This window comes from the organism of the source record quoted next, unplaced genomic scaffold (assembly GCF_019419815.1).
Source record: "Pyrus x bretschneideri cultivar Hongxiangsu unplaced genomic scaffold, Pyrus_bretschneideri_v1 Contig267, whole genome shotgun sequence".
NCBI lineage: Eukaryota > Viridiplantae > Streptophyta > Magnoliopsida > Rosales > Rosaceae > Pyrus > Pyrus x bretschneideri.
In genome coordinates this window covers 181,813-208,948 of record NW_025999576.1, presented here as the reverse complement: position 1 = coordinate 208,948, position 27,136 = coordinate 181,813, and the positions used below count along the sequence as shown (strand labels likewise).

The 27,136-nt window shown below is 37.9% G+C and overlaps 5 protein-coding genes and 1 pseudogene across 5 annotated transcripts; all 6 read left to right on the top strand.

The window, feature by feature from the left end:
• Positions 1 to 5,913: 5,913 nt before the first annotated feature.
• On the top strand, positions 5,914 to 7,479 carry LOC103927655 (protein MAINTENANCE OF MERISTEMS-like). Its single transcript, XM_009336596.2, has one exon. It carries the CDS (start codon positions 5,914 to 5,916, stop codon positions 7,477 to 7,479), a length of 1,566 nt encoding a protein of 521 aa, XP_009334871.2.
• Positions 7,480 to 9,750: 2,271 nt separating this feature from the next.
• LOC103927641 lies at positions 9,751 to 11,356 on the top strand (annotated as a pseudogene).
• Positions 11,357 to 13,530: 2,174 nt separating this feature from the next.
• On the top strand, positions 13,531 to 15,882 carry LOC103941387. Its single transcript, XM_009351577.2, has 2 exons — positions 13,531 to 13,790; positions 15,407 to 15,882. Exons 1-2 carry the CDS (start codon positions 13,619 to 13,621, stop codon positions 15,688 to 15,690), a joined length of 456 nt encoding a protein of 151 aa, XP_009349852.2. The 5' UTR covers positions 13,531 to 13,618; the 3' UTR covers positions 15,691 to 15,882.
• Positions 15,883 to 17,461: 1,579 nt separating this feature from the next.
• LOC103941389 (classical arabinogalactan protein 1-like) lies at positions 17,462 to 17,848 on the top strand. Its single transcript, XM_009351579.3, has one exon. It carries the CDS (start codon positions 17,462 to 17,464, stop codon positions 17,846 to 17,848), a length of 387 nt encoding a protein of 128 aa, XP_009349854.1.
• Positions 17,849 to 19,856: 2,008 nt separating this feature from the next.
• Positions 19,857 to 20,455, top strand: LOC103941388 (classical arabinogalactan protein 1-like). The gene has a single exon (XM_018646033.2). The coding sequence runs from the start codon at positions 19,944 to 19,946 to the stop codon at positions 20,325 to 20,327; it is 384 nt and encodes a 127-aa protein (XP_018501549.2). The 5' UTR covers positions 19,857 to 19,943; the 3' UTR covers positions 20,328 to 20,455.
• Positions 20,456 to 22,573: 2,118 nt separating this feature from the next.
• LOC103927607 (probable folate-biopterin transporter 4) lies at positions 22,574 to 26,355 on the top strand. The gene is given in 8 exon segments (XM_009336544.3): positions 22,574 to 22,859; positions 23,301 to 23,428; positions 24,013 to 24,234; positions 24,573 to 25,031; positions 25,377 to 25,574; positions 25,660 to 25,797; positions 25,879 to 25,892; positions 25,895 to 26,355. Coding segments are annotated over 8 exon segments (1,485 nt in total). The 5' UTR covers positions 22,574 to 22,778; the 3' UTR covers positions 26,140 to 26,355.
• Positions 26,356 to 27,136: the final 781 nt, after the last annotated feature.

Genomic DNA, 27,136 nt, shown 5'->3' with positions numbered 1-27,136 from the left:
GCGAGACACATTTTTTCTATTGGGGAATAGTTCAACTCAGCGCCGGTGAGAGTTCGACTGAGGTAGTAAAGTGCTCCTTCTTTTTGGGATTCATTCTCTTGCGCCAAGAGTGCTCCGATTGAACTTTCCTGAGTAGCGATATACAATATGAGTGGTTTCCCGGGCACAGGTGCCTCCAGGACAGGTGGACTTGACAAATATTTCTTTATGCTTTCAAAAGCATTATGGCATGCTTTGTCCCATACGAATGGAACATCTTTCTTCATAAGGCGACTAAACGGTTGACAACGCCCTGCGAGGTTGGAGATGAAGCGTCTGATGAAGGCTAGCCGTCCTTGTAGACTTTTCAGCTCGTGCAGGTTTCTTGGCTCTGGCATGCTTTGAATGGCCTTGATCTTTGATTGGTCTACTTCAATACCACGGTGCTTAACGATGAAGCAAAGGAATTTTCCAGAGGTGACGCCAAACGCACACTTTAACGGGTTCATCTTGAGGTTGTATTTTCGCAACCTTTCGAACACTATTCGCAGATCCTTCAAGTGGTCTGATCTTTTCTTCGTCTTAACCACCACATCATCTACGTAACATTCTACGCTTTTGTGTAGCATGTCATTGAAGATTTTCTGCATTGCGCATTGATACGTAGCTCCAGCGTTCTTTAGACCAAAGGGCATCACCTTGTAACAGTAGATACCTTTTGGAGTACGAAAGGCTGTTAGTTCCTCGTCTTCGAGGGCCATGCGAATTTGATTGTACCCAGAAGAGCCATCCATGAATGATAATGCCTCATGGCCAGTGGTTGCATCCACCATGATTTCAATGATTGGTAAGGAGCGTTTGGTGCCGTTTGCAGTTTCAGCTCGTGCAGTCAAGGAGCGTTTGGTGCCGTTTGCAGTTTCAGCTCGTGCAGGCGAGGAGCGTTTGGTTGTCACCTTTTAGGCTCGTGCGAACGAGGAGCTTGTGGTGTCGTTTGCAGTTTCAGCTCGTGCAGACAAGGAGTTTGTGGACAAGATGGTTGCTGCTTGTCCAATTTCTTCAAAGCGATCTTCGAAAAGCATTCCTCACAATCTTCATAGCAAGGAGCCTTGATCGAGAAATTGAATAAGTCTTCGATGAAGAAGAGATCGCGCATGAACGATCTTTGTGTTGAAATTTTCTTATCTTCAACATTTTCACATTGCTTTGGAGGTTGGCGAAAGCTGCTTTCCCTCCTTTCTGATTGGTGCACTTGTGGAGAAGACATATGTTTCTCGTGCAGTTTCTTCGGAGTGACATGAGTCCATCCTTCAATTTCACTTGACTTGGAGCATGCCCCCAACAGTCGAGGTGAAGACTTTGAGTCGAAAGAGCCAGAAGTGACATCTTTCTTAGGGATTTCATCTTCAGTGCCGTCCTCTTGGGTTTGTTGGCATGAAGATTTGCCAGTGTGGACGATGATGCACCTCCTTACTTTCAGTGGTCCTTTTGTGTCGACCTCTAGGATTGCTTGGCGCTTCATCCTTGAAGGAATCAAGCTTCGAACGTCGCCTTTTTCTGCTAACCCATCGAACTTTTCTTCCTTTGGTGTTGTCTTCCTTTTTCCAAAAGGCTTCTCATTATCTTCAAATCTTTCCGAAGCTGATCGTCGCAGAGGAGAGATAGCTGTGTTGCTTTGTTTCTTAGGCTTTAACAACCTTTCAAAAACAGAGCTTTGGGATGTTGGCGCGCTAAGCCTCTTGAAGACAGAGGTTCGGCCTTGACTACCAATGTGATTAAGCGCTGAAATTCTTGAGCTTGAATGGCTCATCCTATCGAAGACCGACATCCGAGGTGCAGGTTTAGGCTCTTTTTGGTTTTGTTCAATGCTCACGCTGATGTGTTGAGCGCTAGCTTTCTTCACTTTGCTTGAAATCTTCACGGGTGCATTTGGTGTGAAGCCAAGTCCGGCTTTATTGTTGTCAACTCCGTAACCATGCTCCTTCAACTTCTTTTGAGTTTAGGTGAGGTTACGTTCTTTGTCATTGACGATGTTTGAAACCTTCTTTCCAAGATTTGAAGAGGAAGCAAAGTCATGTCTAGCCTTTGACATGGGTTCGTAGGCATTTGGGTTAAAGCCTTCTTCGGTCTTCTTAGTTGGAAGAGAGCTTGGTTTCATTTTGACGCCATGTTGTGCCTCCAGACGGTTGATGAGTCCGGCGGTTTGCAAGTTTTTCTCCTCTGCAGTCCGTGTAAGCTTTGCGATTGCTTCATTCATCTGAGCTAGCTGCTCCTCGATTGAAGTTACTCCAGTGGTCATGACTTGCATGGTTGTACTGCCGCTCGAATCAGCGTCGGAGAGTAGGGACTCTGAGTATTTCCTCAGGCTTTCCCCTCTTGATACCCTTAGCGAGGCTAGGGTGATCACAGGCTCGTGCCTCAGGTGTTCTTGTTCCTTTGACAGAGTTAATGCAGGGGCGGAAGCCGCGGCAAAAAGAGCTCTTGCCTTACTTCGGGTTATGGTGCTCGAAATATCACCACTTGCGGCGATGATGTTCTTGTTCTTTGCTTTGATTGCAGGAACAGCTTGATCCTTTCTTGATGCCATTTGCGTTTTTCGATGATTTGAGGATAGAGATGAGAGGTAGAGATGTCCCACTGGGCGTGCCAAATTTGTGAACACGAAAGATTCCTTGAAACAAGAAACAAGAATAACGTGTACAAAATAATATTTTGTGTTTAATGATTTTGGGGTTACGATCTCTCTCAAATTTGGTCCTCTGATTCTATCTTCGTAGGGTGTAGGTTTGTGGATGAGTTGTTGATCCAAAAGGCCGTCGGGGCTTGATCTAAGGATGAACAGTTGATGAACGGATGATGAATGATGAACACTTTCTTCAAGGGCCGTCGGGGCTTGATCTTGAATAATGGTTGTGTGGATTTCTTCAAGGGCTTTTGGGCTTGATCTTGAAGGTTGATGGATGAGCGGATCTTCAAGGGCTTTTGGGCTTAATCTTGAAGAACGATTGGATGTGTGGATTTGTTGAGGTTGTTGATCCAAGGGGCCGTTGGGGCTTGATCTTAGGATGAACGATGAACACTTTCTTCAAGGGCCGTCGGGGCTTGATCTTGAATAAGGATTTAAAGAAGAACGAAGAGAGAGCTTTCTTGATTCTTCGGAATTCTTGGGAATTCGGATGGTTGGAAGCTTTGGAGTTTCAAAGCTTCAAGGATTTGGGGAATTCTCTTCTAATTTTGGAGTAGAGAAATGTATTTGTGAATTCCTTGATGCTTGATACCTTGATGGAGAAGCCTATTTATAGGCTTTGAGAATGAATCACCACCACAAAATATTTTTTTCCTTTCCAAGCACCATTGCCTAATTTTCCCACTTAATGCAATATTGAAATTGAAGTGGTGTAACTTATGGCCTAATTTCCCACTTAATACCATTTTAAACTTGAAGTGGTCTAACTTATGGCCTAATTTCCCACTTAACACCATTTTAAACTTGAAATGTGTATGCTTTGTCATTGCCCAAATGAGAAAAACTTGCTTTGATCCGTAATGGATTGAAGTGTGCTTGCCTTGTCATTGCCCAACATGAGAAGAAAAACTTGTTTTGATCCTCAATGGATTGAAATGTACTTGCCTTGTCATTGCCCAAAATGAGAAGAAAAACTTGTTTAATCCTTCAAGGGTATTTCTTCCTATTTTGTTGAGTCACACGCCATGTGTACAATTTGTACAATACGTGGCGTATGCCATGTATGCCTTGACACGTCAAAACTTTAATGCATTGGTGAACATTTGTTTTACTGAAATTTCGATGTCTACACCCACATCGCCTAGGGGTGAGGATCTTGTAAGCCTTATATGTATATTCTCATCTCTCCCTAGCACGAAGCCTTTTGGGAGCTCACTGGCTTCGGAGTTCTGCGAGTAACGTGCGAGAGCAATCCCAAGATGGATGACCCACTGTGCTACAGTGGAGTCGGTCCCGAGTTGTGGTGGGGGCCCGAGCCGAGATGTGACATCAAGCCTGAGTGAGAAATTTCATCCCTAATGAACCAAAAAATGGGATTAGATCCACCACTTGAGCGCAACTTCCTTTCTTGGATAGCATAAAATTTTGCTCCATCTAGCCCCAAAAAACAGTGAGTCTCACAAAAAAAGTAGCAACCTATGTGAGCAAAATTTCATCACTCTCCCTCCACTTGTGAATACACTTATACTCTTTTTTTTTAATTTTTTTTTAATTTTTTTTCTTACATATTTTTCTAGAATTTGGCTAATTAATGATTGTTTTATATTCCATAAGAATTAAAATTTCAAAATTGATTTAAGGTTCATGAGCATTGGTGAGTGAAATTTTCAAATAATTTTTTTTCAAAATTGTATGATACTAATTTACCAATTGGTGCTAGGTAAATTGTTGTATTGTACATGAAAATCAAATTATTTCAAAGGGCAATGTAGTAAAATCCAATTTGCAACGGATGAGATTGAGAGAAGAGAATATAATCTAACGAACGGTTTATAAGTGATAAAATATAATTTTGTGAGAATTTGATCTTTTTGGGTTGAAAGGTTCATAAAAATTTAAAAAATTACAAAATTAAAAAAGAAAAAACTTAAAATAACACGTCAAAAAAATCAACTTAAGAAAAGTTAACCCACATATTGGGTTTTCGTTAAAATTCCCTTTTATTTAATTAGTGAAATATTTTTGGGTTTTTTTATTAGCATCCTACATATTGTTGAATACATCCTACATAAATATGTATTATTGAATCACTCATGTTTCTTAACATGAAATAACTATTTGGCCCCAAAAAATTTAAAATAAATTGAATACACAAATTATTTACTAATATGAACCCTAACTCTAAATTGGTTGTCTAAACCCGAACCCTAAAATCCTAAAACCCCTAATTGACAAAAACCCCCAAATTAATAGAAACCTAAACCCTAAAAATAAAAATAAAATGTTACGAATTCGTAACCGGACGTACTTCATTATGGATTTTGTAAGAACTACAACATTTTTTTGTTATCAAAATCTATAACTAGTCCAAAACAAATTTTCGATTTCTCAAAAAAAAAAAATAAATAAATCCATTATAATATAAACAAATTTTTATGTAAGTGATAAGCTTGGCAGTTGGCACTACTTTCTTTTAAGTTTTGTACAGTAAAAAGAATTGAACCCATTATAGTTTTGAAAAAAAATAAAAAAATTCACCCATGTCCTATCATTCTTCTTTAGGTCAAAATTTTGTGAGATTGACTCTAGAGGAATAACAGAGACGGATACAAATTTGGATTTATGTTTTACCAGTAAAATAAACCAACAATCGAATGTCATGTAATCGATCTTATAATTAGCATTTACATGTTTAGCATGAGCATTGAAATTTAGAGGTGTGGTGAGAATGAACAATGAGAGAATGTTGAATATATGTAAAGAATGTGAGTTGTATGTAGAAAGTTTGGGTGTGAGGGTAGTATAGAAAGTATGTGGGATGTACTAAAATAAATTTTGATTGAAAAAATAGATGTGGGATGTATTTAGTATGTGTGGTATATTCAACTAATATGTGTGGTGTTAATAAAATAAAGTAATATTTTTTTTGGTTTAAAAACAAAGGCAGAATGGCCGTAGAAGGTGGAGGAATGTGATTGGACATTCACCCTCCTAGAGCAACCCTCGAATCATATTTTCGGACCAACCAGAAGAACCTGCTTCTGACTCATAGCTGTTTTATTCCATCAATGGAAAATTAGACCTGTTATCGTCAAACGATTTTTGAGTTTGATTTTGAATGCTCATTTCACAGCAGCCGGAGAAGAAAACAACCGCATTCAATCCAAAACCCTCCAAAAAACAAAACTTTCTCAGGAAAAAGAGAGAAAATACTTCCGTTTTCTTCTTCTCGAGCTTGGAAGCCTTGGATGATGGAGGACCCAGAAGAATCCGTGGTGGAAGAGAGAGAGGAGTTGATGGTTCCACCATCTGGTGGAAACCCATTTCTCAGAAAAGCCTACTTTCTAAAACCCCCTTTGCAAAATTCCTCCACTGATGAACCCCTTTCCAAGCTCCCACCTTTTTCCTCTTCTTTCCCATCACATTTCGATCTGCAGAAATGGCCTTTGAAGGTTGAATTTCATGGATGGACTTATGGCCAAAAAGATTGGAAAACATGGATCGATCAAATGGCATCTGTGCACCGATCTACCTGGAAGAAGGCTGGCATTTACGAAGCAATCATTAATTCGACGTACAAAATACGAAGACAAACCGATTTGGTTTTTGGGTTTGTTGAGAAATGGTGTTCAGAAACCAATACTTTTTCTTTTCCATGGGGTGAAACAACAATCACGTTAGAAGATGTCATGGTTTTAGGAGGTTTTTCGGTTTTGGGTGACTCTGTTTTATGTCCTCTTGAGAGTTCACAACTGAAAGAAATCCATGAGAAACTACTTGCACAGAGAAGACAAATTGCTCGGAACAAGGGAAATGTTACCACACAAATTTGGCAGAAGAAGTTCATGAACAGTGGGAGTGAAATCGAGCACGAAGCATTTCTTGTCTTTTGGTTGTGCAGCTATGTTTTTGTTAGTGGTCGTTATAGGATCCACAACGATGTTTTCTCCGTAGCAATTCATTTAGCTAGGGGGACTCCAATCGCGCTTGCACCAGCTGTTCTTGCCAGCATTTATAGAGATTTGGGTGTGTTGAAAATCGCAATCGTAGATTCAAACAAATTGGAAATAAGTAGTAATGTTGTTTTAGAGCTCGTCATTCGGTCACCATTTCAGTTAGTTCAAGTTTGGGCATGGGAACGTTTCTCGGACCTTAGGCCGGAAAACCCCAATCGTCTCAATTGCGGTGAGCCAAGAATGGCTAGATGGGATACATTAAATGGTCAAAAAGTTGAGAACTTGGGAAGGGTTTTAGACTCAGCAGGAGAAGAGTTCCTGTGGAGGCCTTATGCATTGGATGTCATTGAGAACTGGCATTTGCCTGAATACTATCCACAAAAGGAAAAGTGGGTTTCGGTTGGACCTGCTTCGGATGATGAACTACAGTCATTTGTTAGATGCTTGAGGGTGAGTGAACTCGTTGGACTAAATGATACTACAGAGCAATACCTTCCGCATCGGGTAGCTATGCAATTTGGATACGATCAAGATCTTCCTTGTTCTCTTACTCAACTGAAGCACAATTCAAATACAGACTGGAAGCATTACATCGAGGAAACCAAGAAGGTAAAACTGTATCTTCCATCTAGGCTTTTCGAGGCAGATGTCAGCACAAATTACTTGAAGTGGTGGAACCAATCAGTGTCAGGTCACAAAGATGCATGTGGAGCAGCTGTGCCACAAAAAAAGAGATCAAAGACAACACAGAGTAGGAAATCGCTACTATTGAGGACTAACCACCCTTCTGTTCCCCTGGTTTTCCTCACAAGCATAAAGGAATGGAAGGTGAAGAACCGATGGATGAAGAAGATAAACTAACTATATCAGAAGTCCTGAAATATAGGAAGAAGCATGAAAGTGGTGGGATTAGACAAAGTAGTGACCGTGAGAAATTATCAGGTCAAGCTCATAATTCGGCATCTCCAGTTGCAGAAGAAAGTTCTGTTACTATGATGACATCGAATGAGGGAAATGTGAGCATCGTAGGCAATGGATGTGCTATCAGTAGCTCCTTATTTGACCAACAGCTGCGGGAGCTTAAAGCAAGGTGTACAAGGCTTGAAAGTATGGTCAGGGACTTAAAAGCAGATTCATTTGAGAGAAGTGACTTTTGGACAAGCTTTTGAAAGAAGCCTTTCTTTAGTTGGTATGTCCACAACCTGGCTTTTATTACTGTGCTTTTTGCTTAGTGATGAATACTCTTCTTTCTCTTCATTTGGCTTTATTTTTGCTTTGTTTGCTGTCTGAATGTGGATGCTATTGTTAGCCGAATGAGATGGTCGAACATATAAATTAATTTCATCTTTTTAACATGACGGCCATTTTTAAGTGGTAAAGCCTATAAATGTAAAAACATTTTTCTTTCTAGTACTAACTATGCCCGAAGAAGCTACGATACTGACGGAACAAGACTCACATTTAGACATAATCCATAAGCCAAGGTAGTTAGGTAGATTGTAACTGGTCTTATCCTAAAACTCTGTATGCCGTAAACATAGTATATGGAGACATCAGAATTTGTTAACTACATTGAAATATTTGAGAATTGAAGAGAAAATCAAGAAGAAAGATGAACAGAAGAAGATGAACACATAGAGTTTAGAGTGAGAAATATGACTTGTATTAACTGAAGTATAAAATCAGTATTACCACTTTTGTTCTTCCTATCAGTACTTACCTCTTATTACTTTTCATAAAACACTTTGCATTTTGTTTCTGTTATGCAACATGCGACCTCTTGAGATAGTGAGAAAAATTTTTCCTTTTGTTTTTTTTTTGGTGCAGGAAAATTTCAGGAAGAGAATAGAACTGTGGAAATATCAGAAACTGCTTTGCTAGGATATTGCAGCTAATATGTTTTGGTGAATACTTAACCTTTTGATCAAAGCCTGCAAATTTGTTAAGATCAAGGAAGTTAATTGCTTTTTTAACCATATATTCTGACCATGAAGAACAAAATTCGTGATTCCGTTTAATTTATCGATTCTCTGTTGAACTTGTGGAGTTAAATATTTACTCTTTATGTTTAATGGAATTTGTATGACAGTATCTTTAGGCTTGTACATGAAAATATTAAATTTTCCGGCCTATAGAAAGGGGTGTAAATTGAAGTCCCCACTTTCAACGGTTAAAATGTGGAATACCTTTTTGAATCCGGTTTGGGTGAACTTTTTCCAGCCTAGATAGTGTTTGAGTATCCCATATTGGAGGTCAAAGCCCCTTTTAGCTATTTGGCAATTTGGTTTGGGTCGGATATTCAGATTCTAATATGTTTTATTTTTCTGTGTTGTTGGCCTCCATGACATGAAATATTGAAGCTTTTCGGTTTGGGTTTATTCTATTTTAACTAACATAATTTGATTTGTAAAAAACACCTAATGTAATTTGGCACATTTCTCATGTTGTTGGCTGATTTGCATGCTCTAATATGTAATGATTATTTCGATTGCATAAGGTTTTTAAAACAATCTTTTTGTTTTTTTTTTTTTTCTAGACACACCCTAAAGGTCCTAATATTCTCTTTCTTCAAGCTATCAAACCCTTTCACAAACTCCATTTAGTACAAAATTCTAAATTAAAATTACAAACACATTAATAAAGTAAAGCTTATTTTTTACTTATGGAATATGAATTTGACCATTTAGAGGCTCGGATGACACATATATATTTTTTAAATTTTATATCAATTTTTAAATTATTTTCTCTTCCCTCCCACCTAACATTACTTGAATGAATTCAAATCTTCTTCGAATCTCGAACTAAGAAATCTAGATCATTCAAGAAAGTGAGAAAAGATTCAAACTCTTGATTTATGTGAGATGAGCCAGTAAAAAAGCTAAAGATTTAAAATTAATGATCCAAATTTCTCGATCCGTCGGCACTAGAATATGAGATCCGGAGAATATCTCGATTCTATTTGAAAGAAGAGTGAACCTGCATTTAAGTGTTTCATTGTATGGAAGGCAGAATTGTGCTGAAAGGTGGAGGATCATGATCGGACCTTCACCTCCTAGCTGAGCATTAATGTAGAAGGATAGAGCAGCCCTCGTACCATATTTTCAGACCAACCAGAACAGACTGTTTCTTACTCGCACTGTCACACACAAAGAGAGGACTGTTTTATTAATTCCATCAATGGAAATTGGAAATTAGAAATTAGACAAAACCATTTTCGATTCTCAAGTTAATCACAAAATTCAAAAAAAACCCCAATTCACAGCGGCCCAGAAAATCGCATTTCCGAAAACCCCCAAAAAGTTCAAAACTTTATTAGGAGAGAGAGTATCCCCATTTTCTTCTTAGCTCAGAAGCCTTGGATGGAAAAGGCAGAAGAATCCATGCTCATGGTGGAAGAGAGCGAAGAGGTGAGGGTACCAACATCTGGTGGCAACCCATTTCTCAAAAAAGCCTACCTTCGAAAACCCACTTCGCAGAATTCCTCCATTGATATACCCCTTTCCAAGCTTCCACCTTTTTTCTCCTCCCTTCCATCACATTTCAAGCCAAAGAAATGGCCTTTGAAGGTCAATTTCCGTGGATGGCTTCCACGAGAAAGTAATCATTGGAAAACTTGGGTTCATCAAATTCCTTCTGAGCACCAATCTACTTGGAAGAAGGCTGGCATATACAAAGCGATCTTCAGTTCGACATACCAAATCAAGTGACAAACTGATTTGGTTTTCGGGTTTGCTGAGAAATGGTGTTAATACTTTCATTTTTCCATGGGGTGAAGCAACAATCACGTTGGAAGATGTCATGGTTTTAGGCGGTTTTTCGGTTTTAGGGGACTCTATTTTATGCCCTCTGGAGAGTTCACAACTGAAAGAAATCTATGAGAAACTACGTGCAGAGAAAAGAGAAATTGGTGAATAAGGGAACAGTTACCGCACAACATTGGCAGAGAAAGTTCATGAACGGTGGGAATGAAATCGAGCATAAAGCATTTCTTGTTTTTTGGCTATGCATCTATGTTTTTGTTTGTAATCGTAGTATTATATATAACGATGTTATCCCCGTAGCAATTCATTTAGCTAGGGGGACTCGCATCGCCCTTATACCGGCTGTTCTTGCCAGCATTTATAGAGATTTGGGTGTGTTGAAAAAGGCAATCGTAGATTCTAACCAATTAGAAAGTAGTGGTGGTGCTGTTTCAGACCTCATCATTCGATTACCATTTCAGTTAGTTCAGGTTTGGGCATGGGAACGATTCTCGGACCTTAGGCCAGAAAACCCCAATCATCTCAATAATGGCGAGCCAAGAATGGCAACATGGGGCAAAGTAGACGGTCGGGGAGTTGAAAACTTGAGAAAGGTTTTAGACCCAGCCGGAGAAGAGTTCTTGTGGCGGCCTTATGCATTGGATGTCGTTGAGAACTGGCATTTGCCTGAATACTATCCACAAAAGGAAGAGTGGGCATCGGTTGGACCTGATTCGGGTGATGAACTACAGTCATTTGTTAGATGCTTGAGGTTCAGCAAGCTAGTCGGACTTTTTGGTACTATAGAGCATTACTTTCCGCATTGGGTAGCTATGCAATTTGGATACGATCAAGATCTTCCTTGTTCTGTTACTCAACTGAAGCACAAGAGGCATTACACCAAGGAAACCAAGAAGGTAATACTGTATCTTCCATCTTGGCCTTTCGAGGCCGATGTCAGCACAAATTACTTGAAGTGGTTCCAAAGATGCATGTGAAGCAGCTGTGCCACGGAAAAAGATATCAGAGAGATCAAAGAGTATGAAATTGCTACTATTGAGGGCGAACCACCCTTCTGTTCCTTCTGGATTTCCTTCCAAACATAAACGAACAGAAGCTGAAGAACCAATGGATGAAGAAGATAAACTAACTATATCAGAATTTCGGAAATGTAGAAAGAAGCATGAAAGTAGTGGATGAGACAAAGTAGTGACCGTGAGAATATTATCGGGTCAAGTTCATAAAATGGCATCTCCAGTTGCAGAAGTATGTTATGTTAATACCATGAAGTCCGATGAGGGCTTTGTAAGCATCACAGGCGATGGATGTGCTAGCAGTAGCTCTTTATTTGAGAAAAAGCTGTTGGAGCTTAAAGCTAGGTGTGCAACAGTACAAGGCTTGAAAGAATGGTAGGCAAGTTAGAGGGATGTACATTGTAGTAAAGCTTTAAAACGAAGGCCGTGTTTCAGTTGGTATGCCCAAAACCATGCTTTTATTACTGTGTTTTCGCTTCAATATCACAAGTGATGAACACATATCGTTGTCTGAATCTGGAATGCTTTTAGTTTGTAGCGGAATAAGGTTGAACATACAAAGTAACTTGATTTTTTTTAACAATACAGCAACTTTGTAAGCGATAACAACATTCTAAAAACTTGAATTACTGCGCACAAGCTAGCAGACCTGCAATTTTAGTTTCATTTTTCAAGAAGTCAACACTCTGTTACTTTATTACAAATACAAATTATGTGTAAAACACTTGCAGTTTGTTTCTGCTATTCAACATAGCATTGACTTCTTGAAATCGTGAGTTTTGAAGTTTTTGTCTTTCTGTTTTTTGTGTGCAGAAGAAAATGGAGTACGAGAGTCGAACTCTGGGAATATCAGAAACTCGTAGATGTTCCATGCATTGCTTATACATTGCGGCTGGAATGTATTGGTAACTACTCAGCCTGTTTGTCAAAGCCTACATATATCAATAGGTTCTGAAATTAGTTTCTTAGTGAACAAACTAACAATGTGGTTTGCCTAACATCATCGTCTTCTTCTTCTTCGTTTGCTTTCACTTGTTAGACCATTTTCATCCAACCAAACGCGCCGCCAACTCACGGTTAGTTACTATGCCAAAACATGTCCTCAACTTGAACAACTCGTCGGATTCATCACATCCAACAGCTCAAAGAATTGCGCACCTGTTTCCGGCCTGGCATCCATTCGCCATTTCGTCCGCAACTGCTGTGTAGAAGTAAAGCACTAATCACACCACACAACAATGCACATTGGCTTGGGAAGTATACCGCCATAAAATCACCTGAAGTGATTTTGTGGAGAGGATCATAAGAAATAAAATCAACACAACTCAAACCAACGTCTTTAACTAATGTGCAACTACCAAATATACCCTTTACAAAATCAAATCAAATCTCTAGCTAGTTAATTTCCTAAATAAACTGACAAATTTCAGCAGATTTGTCATGAATATGTTACTTAATATCTGTATCGGTGATTTGTTTCTTACATTTAAATGACTAAACCATTTCTGATTTGAATGATTTTTGTAACGATAATCTTTAAATGAAGATTAAGAATTTGAACGCTTTTTATATAAAATATATACGGTAAAAACACATTATTCACAAAAAGTGGAATATGTGCTTCCCCAACGAAGAGATACAATTATTATTATTACTTTCAAATTTGCTCAATGTAAAATCTCATTCATTGCAATTTCAGGATGTAAATATTATGCTAAATCTTGCAATCTCATTTCTTTTATGGGCCATTTGAAAACCATTTGTTTTCTGTTTTTAGAAATTGAAAATTGTTTTTAAAAAAAATGAAAATCATTTGATAATTACTCAAAGTTTTTAGTTTTCATACCAAAAGTGAAGTCACTTTCTTTATCTTTTCAGATTTATTTTATAATTTTTACTCTTTAATTTTCATTTTTTTTTTTTTTAAAATAAAAATAATTATTAAACGAATTTTGAACCAAAAAAAAAGTTTATATTCCGAAAAAAAAGGGTATTAAACGGACCCTTGATAAACAAACGAAGGAGAACAATATACTTTACCTTCAGTTCCAAACTCTACCGACACTAAAGCCAAACAAAGCAAAAGAAGCAGTAGGTCCCGCAACAACAGAGAAGTCGGGCCCAGTGGGACAGAGTCAAAGGTACTCGCACCTTTGCGTACGCATATTTCGAAGAAACAGTGAGTTGTGGGCGTTTCGAACCCGACAGAGCAGAGATAGCAGAGCCATGGAAGCGCAGACGATGAAGAAGGAGCTGGCGGTGGCGGTGGCGGTGGCACTTGTTCTCTTCACAGTCTTGATCTCCGGCGTCGGAGCCTGGACTGGTGAAATCCACGGCAGAGTTGTTTGCGATGTCTGTGGCGACTCCGCCGTCGGACCTGAAGATCATGTTCTAGAAGGTCAGCTTCTCTCTCTCTTTGCTCAACCCACCGATTACCCATTTATTTATTTTTATGATTATTTGTTATTGATGAAAATTCTGAGCTGGGTTTTTATCTTTGGCTTGTGATTTTTATGGGTTGGTAGTTTTTTTTTTTTTTTTATCATTTCTCGTTCATCTGTTTGAGTTATTGGGCGGTAATTTTGATGGGTTGTGGATGATCATTAAAATGGTTCATTTTTCCCATTGATGTTTTTCGGATGTGTTTTGCCAGCTTGTTTAAGAGCGTAATTAGATTACAGTGACATGATTTTTCGGAGAATTTTGAAAAAATTGAAATTTCTTGGTATTGTTGTTTGATTATTTTGCCAGTCTGATTTTTTGTAATTTTATTGTTCTGTTTGAGCTCTATGATTAACGGGTTTGGAATACTTTTCGCGTCCTAGATACGAAGATGTATAAGAATTTCAGGTTTTCGCCTAGTCCTTAGAACGATAGCAAATCTTTACAAGTAAACTTAGATCACACGAGTAGAACAACTGATTTATGTCATTTTACTGCACAAGGTCTTTTCATATTCCAATTTGAATTTGTCGCCTAACGGCATGTTTACTTGCTCGAAATGGGAATGAAAGGGATGGTATCATTCTCATTCCTGACATATCATGCATTTACTAACACACAAAGGATGAAAAAGGAGGTGGATCGCACGTTGAAAGTACGTATTCCATCACCAATTTCAACCAGGTCTTATGTCATTCCAAAAATCGCTCTCATACCATTCTTATACTTGAACAATTTGATTTCTATGCATTTGTACTTCATCAAGAATACCGTGTGATTATCAAGACGTGGTGATTCATGTACTTAAAAAAGACATAAAAATTGCCTAGAAATCCAAATTTGCATTTAACATTTGCTAAACAGGTAGGGCGACCATGATATTTGAATTTGTATTGGTTTGGCGAATTGCTATCAAGGTGTGGAACAGGTGCCCAATCATTTTGCTCAGTAGGAAACATGTTATAGTTTTGCTTATCTTTACAGAAAATATTGTGGTTGAATAATTTCAGTAGCAATCTGATAGAAAATGTATTGACATCCTGGTACATGGATTCTAGGTTCCATTTCCAATGGTCGAACATGAGATTTAAGTGATTTGGTCCAATTAGTAGAAAAAACTTGACATAACTGCTATTTCATTATGTTCACGCATGCATTTTACACTTGATCTTGAGGTTGATCTTGTTGGATGAAGTTCTACCCTTTAAAGCATTAGGACATCCTCACAAACACAACTTACAAGTCGGGTTTTTTCTTTTCATGACTTTGTAGATTTTAGAAAGCAACTTTTAATATATAAACCATGAAAACAAGATGCAGTTTATTCATCCCAATGTGCTTTTCTAAAACCTTTTTGTTGGGTGATTACGTCTACTAGTTTTTGTGTCCACCTGTTACATGAACTATGATAAGTCCACATCCACGCGGTCTTCTGGTGATTTTTATTATTTGAATCTGGAAATGAAGTTAAAATGGTATAGGGCGTTTAAGCTTTTAACCGCCATCTAGGGTGCATTTACTATGCAGAAGGGTGAAGTGAATAATTTTGAGCTTTGATTCATTATGGTGCAGGTGCTGAGGTAGCTGTACTGTGCATTACGAAATCAGGGGAAGTTCTAAATTACCAGGCATTCACGAATGATAAGGGGGTATATACGGTGGCAGAGACAATGCCCGAGAGTGACAGGTGGGATGCATGCCTGGCACGACCTATCAGCAGCTTCCATGAGCACTGCACTCATCTCGGGGGTGGTAGCTCAGGCGTAAAGTTCACTTACAGTCACCCATCCGGCTACTCTCACACCGTTAAAACTTTCGTCTATCAACCAGCAATTGTACCGGCATACTGCATTTGAGAATTCTAGGATCGATGTACATCTTTATTCCGTAGTTGCAGTATGAACTTTGCTTCAACTGAAAGGAAGGGGGAAAGAGATTATGTAATTATTACAGGGCTTGTGTGAGATTAATGGTGTCATGTAGTTTGTGCCGAACATCGTTCTTGTTAGTATTAAAACCCAATCCTTGATTGGAATAGCTTACAGATACACTTTGCTGTTGAAAACTAGCTTTCATCGATTCGAGTTAAGCGTCTTGCGAGTCATGACACTCTTGCAGGAACTCCGATCGATCGTAAATTGTAACAGGTTTCGTGTTCATCAAGTCATCGGCCGTATGCAAAATTCTAGAGATTTAGAAAAAGGAATACAAACGATGTATATCGAAAATGCAGTTTTCATCCTCCCATTGTTACAGTCATTTACATTTTATGATTGGCCCGGGCTAAAGCATGATGCGTTTCTTCATCCAAAGCATTCGATCATTAGGCTCAAGTCCACCCATGAAGGCCTGGTTATTCGGCGGGTCATATAGAGCAGATTTTATTCTCTAGACTCAAAACAATTTTATTTTTTTTTCATGCTCCCACGCTGTATATTTTACAAAGAATAATACTTGACTACTCAAGAATGAGCAGGAACGTTTTAAGAAATCATTCTTAATCGTTATTGGTTCTACTTCCTATTTTTTATGAAGAGAATGAATCTTTTTAAAGTAGAATCAGGAAAAAAAAAAAAAAAAGTTTGGATTTCCTGTTGGAATGATTCAAAATTCTCCGTATTCGAGTTAAAGAGCTTTGTGCTTATGATAAAAACCATTCATATTATGAGTCACTTTGTAAAAATCATCTCTACAAAAAAATGAATTAAAACTAAAGTCGTTTAGTCAATCTATTGTAGCAAATACACAAAGTCAGTAATGCTTTTACCAGTTCTGTTCATTTATTTTATACAATTCAGTGACTAACTTTAGTTTTAAGTGATTTTATGTATAGCCGATATTTGTAGAATGATTTATAATTTGAACGGTTCCGATCATATACACAAAGTTCTTTAAAACAACAACGAACTGTTTTGAGTATGAACTCCTACTCGTCTTTTGAGTAGCCAAGTATTGTTCTTCTACAAATATAACACTACTACTAGTCAGATAGCATTTTTAAATCACACGATATGATAAAGTGATGTATAATTTAATCAAGAATTCTGTTTCATTATATTTGATATCAATTAAGCACGTCACATCGTACGTTATTAAATGTAGTGCAAAAATATAGTAATGAATCCAAATAAATCGAATTCATTGATCGTATGAATCCAATTAAACCCTATAACTAAATAAACAAATTTGATTTCTCAATGTACAAAATAAAAATAACAACTGTAGCAGTCAATGCCCGTTTCTTAGATTCCAATTTTCGAAGCTCTGCCCTTAAATTGGCAGATAACCTACCACCTCCACCGTAGAAAAACTAACCGTTATCGGCAAACGTACACATCCAACGGTCAAAACACCAGCCCGATAAAACAAAGCGCGTTTCGGGTCTCAGTTTGCTAACACGTTTTCCAACCCGACCTTTCAATCATCACAGCCAGAAAATCTCCACCGTCCAACTGTATTCTTCAAGCCACGTGTCCTCCGCCTCCCTCTATATAAACCTCCAACCCTTCTACTTAAACCCATCATTCACTCAGTCGCCTCACAATTCTCAAAACCCTCACAGAATTCTTCTCTCTCTCTCTCTCTCTCTAAAAATCTTTGTTTGAGTTCTCTCCTTCTCTCTCCACAATGGCTCGATTCAGCGGCGTCGTTATGGTGCTAATGGCTTCTCTCCTGCTGGCCTCGACCGGGGCGCAATCCCCTGCATCATCACCAGCCAAGTCTCCTGCACTTTCTCCCAAAAAATCTCCCGCCGCCCCTTCTCCGTCGAGCACTCCACCTACGGCCGCTCCTTCTCCATCGACCACTTCACCAGCGGCTTCTCCTTCCACATCTCCCGTCGCCGACTCTCCACCTCCTCCCCCATCGTCGTCTCCTGCGGCGGCGACTGTTCCCTCTTCAGTTTCGGGATCTCCCTCCGAGGCTCCCGCTCCTGCTAACGGTGCCGTTTTGAATCGGTTCTCCGCCGCCGGGGCTCTAGCTGTTGGAGTTTTCGCTGCAGTCATTGTTATGTAGAGTGGCGGTGTTTATGCACTTTTGAATTTCCATTTATTATTGTACTAAATTCATTTATTTATTTATATTTCACTATTTATAAATTTGTAGCGCTGTTATGTGAGAATATATAGAGATACATTTTTCCGATTATTATTTCAGTGTGTTATCACCAAATTACCCCTACATTCATGATTCATCCAAGTACCTACGTAACTCGGCTCTTGCCCGGGATCCTGAAGGGCCGGCTTAAGAAGAAACTGAAATAATCACCTGACCGTTTTTAGCCCATAATCGATATTAGTATTTTTTTTATTTTATTTTAATGATAGGATATGTTGGAGTTCCGACCCTACTCGTCTATAACTTCTGTTTTTGGCCATATGAGACGACGAAATTGGTGTGTTCGAGGAGCTTCTTGAGCCTAATCGAACCTGCATGTTAATTTCAAATTGGAACCATGTACATAGTGAATCCAGGCCGACAAGGTTTTAATCCTTCGCACCAATCTCATGCCGCCCAGTTTGGTTGTGTTAGGGAGTTTTTGCCACTATCCTTGCCCCAAAAACCGCCTAGGTGCATTCTAAAACTAGCTTTTTTAAAAAAAATTGGTAAGAAATGACCGAATAAACGTAGTTCCTTTCTCTTAGAATTTATAAAAATAAAAATAAAATGCAACAAAAACAAGAAACGAACATAAAAAATACGATATAAACTAATGAAAATATGGAAAATAGGTCAACAAACATAAACGATGACATAGTCACACCCTAATTTAAACCCCTAAAGTGAAACATGTGAAGCACAGAGTCTTCTCACAATTGAATTACTGCCTGTGTTTTTTCTTTCTTTTCAAATCTCACTTGGGCTAAAGCATAAGACAAATCTCAACTGAAATGTCATGTAATCAAATTTGAAAGTATGAGCAAACTTCAACCGATATGTCAATCCTATGTAGATTGACATATGAGAAAAAAAGATATCAACTAATTTTTAATTATTTTATTGTATGGATCCCACTAATGCACCAATTATAAAAATTGAAAATTTATTTTTAAAATGGATCATACAAATATTATTTATAACAAAAAAAAATATATTGGCTAGAAATATTGGTTGAAAAAAATAATTTGACATTACCATATCAGTCATCAAATTAACATTTGACATTTATCTTTTGACATCTCATTTGGAGATACTCTTAGTTAGCTCACAGAGATATATTTGCTTAATTGTAAAAACCGTTCATTTTAATTTTACATAAATCAAACAAATTAAAAATTATTTAATTGTTTTTTTTTTGTATATACAATAAAATTACAATTTTGGTACGATAAAAAAAATTATTATCTTAGCCAACACGCCCTATCTCCAATTTTCCACTCTAGCACTTGAATTGAATTTTTTTTTTTTTTGGTTTAACAAAACAATTGGTAGCAAGTTACTGTTATTTACCTTTTTCCGTCCCGAAGAGGCTATATGAAATTTTACACTGTTCATAACCACAGTTAAGTAGACTCACCAACTTTGAGCATTGAATTCAAGACTTTCCATATTTTTTTGTTTTTTTAGAGAACTACAATCTACAGCTTTATTACTGGACCACTTGGTGTGGACCGTGTTGGCACTTGAAATTGAAAGAAAGGATCCGTTTGCTTTAATAAAACAATCTTGGAGTGCCAAAAAAGAAAAGAAAAGAAAAGAAAAAAATTTCAAAAGGAAAAGGAAAAGTCCGACAAAAATAAAGTAAAAAGAAAAAAAAGAAGCAAATCTGCCAGATAACCTACCATCTGCACCGTCGGAAAATTAACCGTTACACGCTGTAAAGCGTACATCCAACGGCCATTAAAAAAAAGCCAGCCCGGTCCACTAAACAAACCGTATTTCGCCTCTGAGTTGTTAACACGTTTTCTTTACCGACTTTCAATCATCACAGCGACAAAATCTCGACCGTCCAACGGTATTCAACACACCACGCGTCTCCTCCCCCTCCCTTTATATAAACCCCCGATCTCCTCTCCTTAAGTCCCATCAGCAACACGCCTCTCAATTCTCAAACCCTCACTAGATTCCTCTCTCTCTCTCTAAATCTCTGTCAAAGTTTCTCTCTCTACAAATGGCTCGATTCAGCGGCGTCATTTTGGTCCTAATGGCTTCCCTCTTGCTGGCCTCGACGGGGGCGCAATCTCCTGCATCGTCTCCGGCCAAGTCTCCTGCGCTTTCTCCCAAACAAGCTCCCGCCGCTCCTTCTCCGTCGAGCACTCCACCTACGGCCGCCGCTCCTTCTCCATCGAGCACTGCACCATCGTCTTCGCCTTCCTTATCTCCCGTCGCCGACTCCCCACCTTCTCCCCCATCGTCGTCTCCGGCGGCTGTTCCCTCTTCAGTTTCTGGATCTCCCTCCGAGGCTCCAGTTCCTACCAATGGTGCCGTTTTGAATCGGTTCTCCGCCGCCGGAGCTCTAGCCGTTGGGGTTTTCGCTGCAGTCATTGTTATGTAGAGTGGGGGTGTTTAAGACTTTTGGTTCTCAATTTACTATTTTGTGTGGATTCATTTATTCATTTATATTTCATAGTTTTAAATTTGTAACACTGTTATATGGAATACAAAGAGACATTTTTCTGTCAATTATCATTTGAATATATGGTTTTACCAAATTAGCCTAGAATTATTGGAGAATTTCAATTTGGTTTTGTTGGCTTCAAATCTAACTCGTTGGCAGTCGGCACCTGCTGTTGTCACCTCTGTGATTGGCTAATTGGACACTGGGTATGAGTGGCTGTTTGGGAGTGCTTTTCAAAAAAGTGCTTTCACAAAATAAAGAAAGAACCTTTATGAAAAGGAAGTTGGAGCAAAGGTCCTTCAATTTTAATTCAATTAGAGCAATGATTTCTTAACTTTAACTCAGTTGGAACAATGATCCATTAACTTCAACTTTAATCCAGTTGAAGCAATGATCGCTCAACTATAATCCAACTATAGTAATGATTCTTCCAATATAACTCATTTTGACGAAGTTTACAAGTAACTAAAGATTATAAATGCACGTTTTGATAAGTTAAGAGATCAATGATCATTGATTTTCAGTTGAATGATCATTGTTCCAATTAAATTAAAGTTGCTACAATTTTCTTGTTTATGAATTATGAAGACGTTCGAAACAAAAGTTTCTTAGGTTGTAAAAGCACGTAGAAGCATCTCTCTTTAGCTAAAGTGCTTTTTCGATGCCCTAGGTTATGAATTTGGATTCTCGCCCTTTATCGGCCGAAGCCAATTTAACTCTAAAACTAGCAATCCAAAAATACATCTTGCTATAAACTTATTATTATAGCACGTATATATCCATTTTTCAATGGGCCTATTATTTTTTGGCAACCGAAAATTGTAGAATCATTAGAACAGTCAAATTGCCAAATTTGAAACATCTTTTTACCATTAGAAGAAGAAAAATACCAATCAACTTAGAGCTCAAAGTATTATAAAAAGGATAGTGCTATTTTAATTATGTGGGGATGAGTTCATTCTGCCACTTGCAAATAATGTATTTTTATCATAAAAATTTAATGATCAGAACCGTTCAATCTTTTACCATCATTGCTGCAAAAAATCATTCAAATTGGATATCGTTTAGTCATTCAAATATATCAAATAAGTCAACGTTCATTATGAATATATTATTTGATACCTAAATTATTGATTTATTTGATATATTTTAATGATTAAACGATCTATTATTCGAATGATATTTTATATGTTTATTTTTAAATGAAGATTAAGAGTTGTACCGTTTCAATTATGAAATTTTTAACGAATTGTTATTGGCACTTCAAAAATCTCATTCTACACTCCAAACTTTCTATATTTGGAAAGAAAAATATACTTGTGAGGAGTGTAGAATGAGATTTTTAGAGTGTCAATAATACTTCCCAATTTTTATGATGAAGATACAGTAGTTGCAAGTAAAGGAATGAGCTTCTCCCCAAAGAGAGAATGCTAATATTTTCCTTATAAAGAGAGCTAAGAAGACTCAAAAGGAAGACTTTTCATGGACTCTCTTCTATCTCATATTTTTTGTACAATATTTCTTAATACTGACACAAAAATTAACGTTAAACTGTGAAGTGATATAAACTTATACAATATCACACTTTAAAAGAGTCTCCTTGTCATTTCACCCTTATAAAAATTAGAGACTTTCGAATTTGCCACAAAATTCGAATCTAAAACCACAAAAGTTGAATAATAATACTAAACCATTATCATTTAGCCAACTTCTAGTTTATAGTCCATTAATGTGGAGTTTGGATCCTTGTCGGGTTCTTTTTGTGATAGTTCCTTATATTCTTAAATCATGTACGTTAATCGTACATCGCGTACTCAGAAATCATTTTAAATATTTTTATTTAAAAATAAACCTAAATAGTACTTAACAAAAACTAACCGCACGATGTATGATGAACAGAAACGATTCACGGATCCCCGAATCCTTAATGGATGGATTTAGAGAGGATCTTGTCTGATTAATATGAGGACTCGTACGCTTACTGTGGACCCGGGCGCTGAGGTGTCAAGAAATGGGAGGACCTCTGGACGTGGCTAGCAGCCATGTAATCTATTAACTATATATGGGCCCCGGCGCTGAGGTGTCAAGATATGGGAGGACCTCTGGACGTGGCCAGCAGCCGTGTAATCTATTAACTATATGCACCGCAAAATGTCGAAAATCTACCCTCACTCCCCCGCCACGGCCCCCCAACATGAAAGGCAACTTTCCACTACAAGTCTACAAAGCGAGATGCGAAATGGGGGGTAAAATTGTCCATCGGACAAATTAACGCCCAATGGAAAAACCGTTGGAAGACTCCAAATAAGAAACTGAAAAAACATTGAGTTGTCTGCGTTCGATAGACAGACGCAGAATAAGCTCGAACTCAAAGCTCCCAGAGAAAAAATGATACAATGGCTGACGAGGTTGAGAGCTGCATTTGGCGCCTCGTTCATCTGGCTCGTTTGCTTGATTTACTTCACCCAGGTTCTCTCTCTCTCTCTCTCTCTAGAATTATATATTTTTTGTTGATCCTGGTGTACTTTGAATCTCGCTGTTTAATTAATTTCTTGATTTTTGAGGAAATTAATTTTCTGGGGCTTTGCGGAATGAGGTTTTTTGGGCTTCTAGGAGGTGGAGATTGGGGATTCTAAGGTTTTGGGTTTCTGGGTTTTGTGTTTTTATTGATTTGGGTGATTTTTGAGAGAGATCTGTATTTGAAAGTGTCCTTATTTAGAAGTTGGGAATGATATTAGGAGGCATGTGAAATTTTTGATCTTTCAAAGTATCAAAATTGAACACGATTGATGTGAAATTGTTTCTTGGATGTGGGTTTTAAGAAGAATCTGTATGGTGATTGATAAGTGGCTTACCAGCTGAAAGATCCTTTGTATGGTGATTGATAAGTGCCTGTTTGATGTATGGCAGGGTTTCAGATCCTTTGTATGGACGGCAGTGTCTTACCAGCTGAAAGATAGGCTTAAGTTGTCTCCATCGTCTTCCCAGTTCGCGTTTTCGATAGCTTTCTTTCCATGGAGCATTAAACCGCTATACGGGTACGGATCTTCTGTTACTCAGTACACACAAGGAACGTGCACGTTTTCGATATTTCAGATAATTTAGATGTGTTCTTAAGTATGTAAGCATTAAAAAGCTTTCTTCTTTGTAACAGCTTCCATAAAACTTATGTGCTGCTTGTTTGCATCCATTTTTATTTGAATTCAAAGCACAAATTAGTCCTCGTAGTGAAGCCATTTAGAAACAAATTTGGAGTAATTTAATGAAAAAGAAATCATCATGTAATGTGACAAAAGATGTGCTTGATTCTTTTGCTTATTCTCAGAAGGGTACTGTCGTCCTAAGCATTGAATTTATGTTATAGCTCAGAGAGTCAGAATGGGGGACATGCTTTTTTGTCTTTTGCAATGTACCCACATATTAATACATTTCATGCGAGTGCATGGGCAAATACAGACATAGAGTTAGCCATCTCAATGGCGATTAATTTGAGTGCCCAAAGGAAAAAAAAAGGCTAGCTTGCTGTTCCTGAGTTTGCAGTCCAAGCATTAAAGCTGCCTTTTTTGTGCTTGCATTTTCTTATTAGTTCTTTCGAACCTGATTTTGCGTGTCTTTTATGCAGAATTGTGTCTGATTGTATTCCAATAAAAGGAAGAAAAAGGGTTCCCTACTTAGTGATTGCAACTGTGCTCTCTCTTGTGCCATGGCTTGTTCTCGGCCTGAATGCGACATTGAGGAATTCCAGTTGGCAATTCATGACCTTCTTAACAGTCCAGAACCTGGGCTCAGCCATGGCAGATGTAGTAGTTGATGCAATGATTGCTGAGGCAGTAAGACATGAAAAGTACGTGCAAAACTGAGATTCTTTCAATTTCTTTGCAATGCAGTTTGAGTTGCATATCAAGTACCCTGCAAACTTACTTTGCCAACATAAAGATCTATTGGCATGCAATCAGATGAACTGCTTACTTTTCATGCCTTAATTTTGGGAATTAGCATGATTGTAACTGGCCCTATCATAGGCTTCCCTGTAAATGTCTTGTATTCCCCCAAATGAAGATTCGCATATTTCATTCCCCCTTATTTCTGCTGAAATTTTGTTGTCTAGTTCATCATGGATCTTTTTTCCCTTGTTAATATGTTAAAGGATACAACTTGATATCTTAAAATTACCTTTATCAGGGCCTCATTTGCTGGAGACCTCCAGTCGATATCATGGTTGGCAATGGCTTTTGGTGGCATATGCGGGAGTTTATTAGGAGGATATGCACTGACCAACTTACAGATACACACAATTTTTCTGCTTTTTTCTGTTCTACCGTCCATACAGTTGTTGTCATGTGGCTTGGTTGAGGAGAAATCTGTAGATAGTAAAGTTTTGCTTGAATCGTCTGATTCAAGAAGCTCCGATGGAGTGAATGGGAATAGTAGTTTTCTAGATGATGATAATTTCTCGGAGAAGAAATCCAATACCACCCTGTCAAGGAGAAAGAAGAGCAATAAGGGCAAGCAAAAGAAATCAGTTTCTGGTAAACTCGAGATTGCTGGAAAAGAAGACTCATTGGCTTCACAGTGGTTTCACTCTCTCAAAGCAGCCACTTATAGTTTGTGCCACGCATTTAAACAACCACTAATTTTAAGGTAATTCAATTTTTGTTTATTTACTTGAGTTTCTTTCCATGCCAGTTGAAAGCACACGTTGAGATTTTCCCTCTCTAGATCTGCATTGTTCCTGTAACACACAATGATCTGGTCTGTGAATAAAAAGTTCCAAGAGTCTGGAATTTATGGGGAAACTCTAGAGAGATCTAGGGAGTCTAAATTAAATGTTAAATGTTTCTTCCCATCGTTGCTACTTGGTCCTGATGTCAATCTAATTTTTTTTTTTTTTTTTTTTCTGGAAATATAATTCGCTACTTTTCTCAGGATGTGGATATATTTTGAATTTTAATCTTGCTTACATTTGATTTTACTTTCTCTGATCAGACCAATGGCTTGGTTTTTCCTAGCACATGTTTCCATTCCGAACCTCTCGACTGTTATGTTTTATTATCAGACGGAGTATTTGAGCTTGGATGCATCCTTTTTGGGCACTGCACGTGTTGTGGGATGGTTAGGCCTCATGCTCGGAACCTTTGTCTATAATCGTTACTTAAAGACGATGAAATTAAGAAGAATACTGATGTAAGTACAATGATCTTCTGTTAATTTTCTATTCCTTTCTGTTGAGATTATTTTGCTGATGGTGTATTGGTCGTGATCCATGCAGGTTGTCTCATGTTGGTTTGTCGATCTTGACACTCCTAGATATGGTTTTAGTCACTCGAGTAAATCTTACATACGGAATATCAGATAAAATTATGGTTCTTTTTGGCTCAGCTCTCAGTGACGCGATCAATCAATTCAAGTATGTGCATACTTTCTCATAGTAAATCGTTATTCATCACTTAAGCCGTCTTACTAACAAGAAGGATCCCGTGAACTGCAGGTTTATGCCGTTCCTGATCTATCTGGACAGCTATGCCCACCCGGGATCGAAGGGACTCTGTTTGCCCTCTTTATGTCAATAAACAACTTAGGATCTACATTGGGGTCATTTGTCGGCGCTGGCGTTGCATCAGTTCTGAACATCTCTTCAGGTTCTTTTGACAACCTTCCTTTGGGAATTGCCATTCAAGTTCTCTGCACTTTCATTCCGATTGGCTTTCTGTTTTTGATACCAAAGGAAGCTACAGGGTTATCGGCGTAGGTTCAATTTGTACATTTGTCTAATACAGTAGAGGATTTCATAGTTAGTATAAAATAAATCGAATATATATCTTCTACGAGATCTTCTCGAATTGAGAGTTATTTACAGATGCACACTGGATTTTGAAGTTGTAGATACTTGTGAATGACACAATTCCAATTTACTACTGCGGAATTTATATATACGTGAAAATATTAAGATAAGACGGTTAAAACATTCAAAGTACCGTGTACTCCAGATCACTCATGAATTTTTTATTGGGCTTTTGGTTTGGTTGCTCTCGAGCAAAGAACAATTAAGAATGAAGGCTCGATTTCCTCCACCAGGAGTTGGGTGCCGCAATGAGAATGGCTTAGTCTCCAATGGTTAAAATTTTAAGATAGATATAAGAACAAAAATAATTAGTTTCTTTCTTTGGTCGGAAAGCAAAATAATTGGTTAGATTTTCACTGTTACATTGCCTCCGTTTGTCGGCATGACAAATACGAATGACACTAATATTATAAAATGTCGTTTGGAATTGTTTTTAAAATGACTGAAAGTGTTTTTGGTAAAATTGATTTTGGGTTCCAATAGCACTTGAGTGATTTTTGGAAGAAGCACCAAATATTTGTTTCTTGCATGAATCACTTTTAGGATCTACTTGGATTTTTAGTAAGAGATTGGTTTCAAAAACTTGTTCATCAAAAGTGTTTTTAGTCATTTTAAAAGCACTTTCAAACGAGTCCTAAAACAGTGCAAACAATCTTTAGATGGACACCGATTTAAGCTGGTGTGCTCAGAATGGTGCCCTAAGAATGTTTCTAGTGTAAAGCAAAAAAAAATCCCTTAAAATAGGGAATTAGATCCACTCTGAACCTTAGTATCTAGAGCCTATGGATAAAAAGATCTGGACCACACACAAATTGAACCCGATGGTTCTCACTACCTCATTTCGCTGATCCATCTCACACAAACCAACAATTTTGATTTTTTTTTTTCTCTCACACAATCAAAG

What these genes read in the sequence shown, in the direction of transcription:
- LOC103927655 (XM_009336596.2), top strand. Translation starts at nt 5,914, where the DNA reads ATGGAGGACCCAGAAGAATCCGTGGTGGAAGAGAGAGAGGAGTTGATG.
- LOC103941387 (XM_009351577.2), top strand. Translation starts at nt 13,619, where the DNA reads ATGGAAGCGCAGACGATGAAGAAGGAGCTGGCGGTGGCGGTGGCGGTG. An exon ending in TGAAGATCATGTTCTAGAAG is followed by an intron (nt 13,791 to 15,406) that starts GTCAGCTTCTCT and finishes ATTATGGTGCAG; the next exon opens with GTGCTGAGGTAGCTGTACTG.
- LOC103941389 (XM_009351579.3), top strand. Translation starts at nt 17,462, where the DNA reads ATGGCTCGATTCAGCGGCGTCGTTATGGTGCTAATGGCTTCTCTCCTG.
- LOC103941388 (XM_018646033.2), top strand. Translation starts at nt 19,944, where the DNA reads ATGGCTCGATTCAGCGGCGTCATTTTGGTCCTAATGGCTTCCCTCTTG.